The following is a 6,340-nucleotide window of genomic DNA, read 5'->3' on the forward strand; positions in this document are numbered from 1 at the left end:
ACATCTCTTCCTTGTTCCTCTCCTTTGGGTATGCCAGCTATGTGGAGATAATTTCTTTTGAGGGAATCCCATATTTGCTGTATTTCTGTTTCATTTTTTCTTACTCTTTTTGCTCTTCTGACTGGATAATTTCATATGTTCTATCTTTGAGCCTACTGATTCTTTCCTCAGTTTAACTCTGCTGTTGAAGCTTTCTGTCTAGTTTTTCAGTTCAGATACTGTACTCTTTATTTCTAGAATTTCTATTTCTATGTGTATTTTCTTGTGACTCCCTGAACATCCTTAAGAGGGTTATTCTTAATTCTCTGTCAGTTCATAAATCCACTGTTTCTCTGGATCCCTTGCTGGTGCTCTGTTTCCTTTGGTGGTATATTTCTCTGTTCTTTCTTGATCTTTGTGTGTTTACATTGATGCCTGGACATTTGAGGAGGCTGCTACCTCTTCTAGGTTTTCTGTGTTCTTCAGTGGTATTAGACCTTTATTAGTTAACATCAGAGCTTTGTCTCTGGTCTGTGGTTTTTTTGGGGTTTTTTTCCCCAGTTCTGTAGTGGATTATTAGCTATCACTGCCACTTAAACTCTGCACTGGAATTAATTTGTTGCTGCTTTGCTTCTGATTCTCTGGAGAAGATTTTTGTGTGATCAGATTTTAATTGTTGGCCTTTTAATCATTTCCAGATCTACTGAAGCCAGATACACGTGGGCTTTGTGGAAAGTCTGGTCCAGGACTGAGTCTTTCCAGCAAACTGCACCCTCTGCAGTTTTATTGCCCTGACCAGTCTCCACTGAGTGGGCGTGTGCTGTTGGGAAGGCAGACTAGCTGCCCACACTATACCCAATGTGCCCCGTGTGGGACAGCCTGCCCGCCACACTCCATCGCTTCCCGTGGGTCAGGCCATGCACAGGTCCCTTGCGGTGACTCACCAGCCTCTGGTGGTTCCTTTCTTTGGTTGGCTGCAGCTCCTCATTCCTGTGTAAGTCCAGAAGAACCCTGTTAGTGGTCTTGCTGGCCTGTGGGCTGGTAAGGTGCACTCCGAGGCTGCCTTCTCCCCTGCAGACTCCAAGTGACTGCACACAAAAGGCTCAGCTGCAGCTTTTGGTGGCTCCTGCTCCACGTGCTGCAGATTCTTCCTGCTCCTTGCCAAGCTGGCCCTGAAGTGGTCAGAGCTCGAAATGGTCGGAGTGGTCCCTTCTCTCTCTCACTGTGACTTTTCACAAACTCCACAGGTCTCTCTTCTGCTTCCCCCAAGCTCAAGCAGTCCCAGGTTGTTAGTCTTTGCATTTTAATAGTTGTAAATTGATCAGTTGTGGGGGAGAATGATGCTGGGGACAATCTAGTCCATCATCGTCATCTTTTGAGATGATTGGTGAAGATGTAAAACAAAGCAAATTCTCAAGATGAATATTGGTTGTCCTTGCTCTTTAGCCATTATTTTCAGTCTTCAGCCAGTGGTTATCTATGTCTGTGTATATAGCTAAAGCAGTTACAATTAATTTTCAAGGAAAATGTTGAGAGAAATCATGCCAAATATTTTATCCTGATCTAAATATAAAATATGTCATTTAGTCTTCATACCCATAATGTTTTAGAACAAATCATTATATTTTTCTAGTGTGGCTTGTTTTGCACTTACACAAACTTTGTTCTAGTTAACAATGCTTGTCTATAATTCTCTGGTAAGTTATACTTTCATGTCATGGCTCTCTAAATACAATTCTTTTTCCTTCCCAGAAAGTGGATCTCTTCAGCCTGGGAATTATCTTCTTTGAGATGTCCTATCACCCTATGATCACGGCCTCAGAAAGGATCTTTGTTCTCAACCAACTCAGAGATGTATGTATCAGATATTTTAGTGCTTAAATTTCCAGTAAACTGATTCTTAGCATGGAGCTCTAAATTCAAGACAGGATATTTTTCTGGTATTTATAATATAGAAGAGGCTGTCCTATTCTAATTTTAATGATCATTTGCTGAGATATGCCTGGCTTACCAATTTTTCCATTTCCAGTGAAAAGTTTTTCTAAGCAAAGGAAGTCACTTCTTAAAATTGCAGCTTTGGCAGCGAAAGACTGTTAGTACTATGGGGGGACCTTATTGGTCTCTCTTCTGTATTTCTAATAGTGGAAAGCCACCTTTGTTTACACACCTCCAGTGATGAGAAACATACCCCAGTTTTGTTTGTCGTGGGGATATCTTACTTGTAGAAATTCCTAGGGCATAGTTACTTTTAAAAAATTATACTTGATTTTAAAACCAAGGAAGAATCCAGAAATATTTGCATGATATAAATACAGTTAAAGCAGTGGGAATGGGTTATAAGGATAATGGATATTTAGTTCTAGAAATTAAAGATTCCTGCTGAATTGACTTAGTACAATAATACCCGAAGAAAATCACTATGGCTAGAAGTTAAAATGGGTCTGAGAAAAATATCAGCCACTTGAATTTTTTTTCCCAATGGAATTTCCATGTGCGTTCTTAGGATTAATCCTTAACTCTGTGATTGTGTGAGCTAACAGGGAATTAGAGTGTGTGAGGTCAAGAGTGCCCATGAGAAAATAGCATTAAGGTGAAAGTGGAGAGTAAGATTCATGTGAGGATTATATAGATTCCCGTGTTCATGAGGGAGAGGTCTGGAGAGACTTCCTTACTAAGTAGAGCAAAGCAGGAGTATTCATTAAGTTATATCACATACACTGTAACTAAGAATACCCCTCTAGAGATTTTAGAAAACAGTGTAGTATTTTACTGCCAATACAGTATGGACAGCTATATTCATAAAGTATAAAAGTAAATAAAGTGACTGTCACCTTGCCTCGATTGGAGTGCTCTTAGGTGATTTGTTCCTGAGGAAAGGCCTTCCTTTAGTCTGAAATACATGTTTGTTCCCTCATTTCAAGAATATCTAAACTGTCAATAACTAAAGTTAATGTTATCACTGAGTTTCTATTTACCAGAAAGGTAAGAACTTTTCAGGAGGTAGAGGCTTTAGTGTTAATATTTTTCTCTTACTCTGTGTTGGGTTTTTTTTGCCATTTTTCATCAACGTGTTTAGTAAAACTATTTTGTCTTTCTCTGAAACCATTAGATTTTTAAATACTTTGGCCTCAGATGAGGTGCTTTCTATAATCTAGGCTGTCATTTGGGTAAAGTTTGTATTAGAATAATATGTATGTACTTGCAAGAATGAGCATTGGACTTCAAAAAGGTATCACCTCAGTCTTTCCTTGTTAGTGAATTTTTATTTCTGTATTTGATTTTCTTACTAATGGTGAATAAATACTTTCACAATGGCACTCTGCCAAGCACTTGCTGATTTAAATATAATATTCTTTTAGCCCACTTCGCCTAAGTTTCCAGAAGACTTCGATGAGGGAGAGCATACAAAGCAGGTAATTTTCTGATGCTTTAATCACCATGTCTTCAGTCTTGGGTTTTAATTACTATTTTTCTTTTTTTGCAATTAGTAATATTCTGCTACTCATTCTCTTGTGTCTTGGGAACAACGTAGGAAAAACAATGAAAAGATGGAGCACTTAAAATGTTATCAGACTTGAAATACACCATAAAAATGCCAAGGCTGGCATAGAATATTAACAAACCATAGGGTTCTTTTGTGTGGTTCACTGTGCTTTTGAAGTGCTATTTGTACCCTTGGCTTAGCTGTTAAAAAAAAAAAAAAAGAATGCTTTTATAGCTCATTGTTTTAGATAAAGCTTGGGACTTTAAGAAAAAATATGTAATTTAAAACTATAATTTTGTTCTGTTTTGTGGTTGAAGTAGGTCAGATTGTGGGGGAAGGGTTACATTTTCTAGACAATGTGATGTTAAAGTATTTTAAATTTATCCTATACACCATAAATACTTGAGAGTGTGTGTATTATGTAATTCATGCTGTAGGCTAATATTGGCATCCAGCTAATGTGAACGAATAATTACTAGAGAATTTGTGTATTATGCCCTAGTGTGTCTTTCTTCTTAGTGCCAGTGTTTGTCTTGGCGAAAACTTCAGTGGTTAATACTGTTGTAATCTGGAAGATTATTTCTTAAACTGAATTTTATTGACAATCATAAACAAGGCAAAGTCACTTATTAACATTATTAATGTTGAGAACAGAAACAGAATATTGTGTTAATTTGCTATTTCTTGTTTATTGGTTATGTATATGTATGGATGTGCTGCTTAACTTTTCTAGACTTTAATTTTCCTCACTTGGAAAATAAAGGGATTAAGACTTCTTTATTTATATTAGCACTAACATTCTGTAATTTGGTAATGTTTAACATGACATTTATGGCCATAGGGACCCATTCTACCTCATCTATTTAATTAGTGAAGAACCTTTAGAAAATACATTGAGTCTTGTTTCTACTTTTTTTAGCTACTATTATTTACTTGAACTGAATTTTCTGTTTCTGGGCGTCATAAGGAAACATTCATATGTTCATATTTTCATAGCCTTACCCTGTGACAACGTCAATCTCATTCAGTATTTTTACCTGTTGACAGCTACGGTGGCCCAGGAACTTAAACTACAAACATGAAAGCAATTATAGAAACTCATATTTTCATAGCCTTACCCTGTGACAACGTCAATCTCATTCAGTATTTTTACCTGTTGATAGCTAGGGTGGCCCAGGAACTTAAACTACAAACATGAAAGCAATTATAGAAACCATTTCTCACAATGGGGATTGTTCTCCTATCATCAGATATTAGGTACCCTCGAGCATTTGAATATGAGCTATATAAAATTGACACCAAAACAACAAAACCACAACCACTACCACCTTCCACATCACAATTGTTTCTTTTTGTCCAAAAGGAGGCCACATAGAAAATGCTTATAGACTGAGTATAATGTAATTTTTGACATGGACAGAAATTTAGCAGTATACCAGGGTCTATTGTGCTGAATACAGTATTATTACTTTTACCAGTTTAGCATAACTCTCATAAAAGTTGTATCATGTCAATTCCTTTCTTTATAATGTAAAACTTCTGCTTTACACAAAAAGTCATTACCTGTTTTTACTTCCCCACTAAGACTGGAGTAGGGGAGAGTACAGGGTGGGGAGCATTTTAAAGATACATAATTAGAAAATGCTTAATAAGATTCATCTAAAAACAGGTTTTCTGATCTCAAATATTCCTCTAACTCCTTATAAATCCTTATAAACAAGAGGATTAAGAATCATTAAGGAACCGTTCAGAGGTTTATATTGCTTTCAAATGGTTCCCTGCTTAATGAGGTAGTAGCTGTGAAGGTAAAACAAATGAGTAATGAGGATCAAGAGAATTCAAGGACTGGTGTCAATACAAATAACATAAATGGAAGAGAAAAAATAAAAATAAGATGTTTTACATTGCTTTAAGGATTCTAGTAGTCACTATGCGTTACAATTTCTACTAAAATTAGGCATGTAAAGCTATTTGTTTTATGTTCTTACATCTTTTTTATACAATATTCTATGTGTTTATAAGGCCTAAGTTCTGCTTCTATGTGTTCATTGAGTTGAGGATTTTTTTGGTTGTGACATAAAATATAAAAACAGTCTCCACCTTTTAAGAAATATGTCATTTATATTACACAGTTGCACAACTCTGTGGCCTTAACAGAGTGCAGGGAAAAAATGACATATTCAGAGATTTTTGAAATACAGGTTAAAATGCATGAACTAAGTACAAGCAGTGTGGTATCAGGGCTGGCTGGTTAGATCAGTTGTTTAGAGTGCAGCCTTGTAACACCAAGGTCAAGTGTTCAGATCTGCATACCAGCCAGCTGCAAAAAAAAAAAAAAAAAGTTTGGTGTTGTTTCTTTGACCTGAACTGACCACCACATTGTCAGGAGAATTCCCATTGTCTGTTGCATCCCATCAGTGTGTGCCTGCTTTTCATTATAGAAATCTGTCATCTCCTGGCTGTTGAACCACGATCCAGCAAAAAGGCCCACAGCCACAGAACTGCTCAAGAGTGAGCTGCTACCCCCACCCCAGATGGAGGAGTCAGAGCTACATGAAGTGCTGCACCACACCCTGGCCAATGTGGATGGGAAGGCCTATCGCACCATGATGGCCCAGATTTTCTCCCAGCGCATCTCCCCCGCCATTGACTATACCTACGACAGTGACATCCTGAAGGTGGGCTTTCACCATGCTTCTCAAAGAGAGCTTAACCTGGTCCACAAAAGGATAAAGTCAGTTCTTTGTATCTCATGGGTTCTTTTAATGTTGAGGTCCAGAAAGCTCCTAAAAGTACATGTAAAATGTGTGCATATGCATTATCCTGGAAAGACCCATTCTTTTAATCACTTACTTGAAGTTCTTGACCCATCCCCCC

General features: G+C 37.4%; 1 protein-coding gene across 1 annotated transcript in view; it reads left to right on the plus strand.

The window, feature by feature from the left end:
* The window catches only part of EIF2AK4 (eukaryotic translation initiation factor 2 alpha kinase 4), a 104,640-nt gene that overhangs the window by 66,784 nt on the left and 31,516 nt on the right, over positions 1 to 6,340 (plus strand). Inside the window, exons 19-21 of the mRNA XM_008573718.1 lie at positions 1,732 to 1,833; positions 3,339 to 3,392; positions 5,905 to 6,141. Of these exons, the coding sequence (XP_008571940.1) occupies positions 1,732 to 1,833; positions 3,339 to 3,392; positions 5,905 to 6,141 (393 nt within the window). The remainder of the gene's footprint in view (positions 1 to 1,731; positions 1,834 to 3,338; positions 3,393 to 5,904; positions 6,142 to 6,340) is intronic.

This window comes from Galeopterus variegatus, unplaced genomic scaffold (genome assembly GCF_000696425.1).
Source record: "Galeopterus variegatus unplaced genomic scaffold, G_variegatus-3.0.2 Scaffold959, whole genome shotgun sequence".
Classification (NCBI taxonomy): Eukaryota; Metazoa; Chordata; class Mammalia; order Dermoptera; family Cynocephalidae; genus Galeopterus; species Galeopterus variegatus.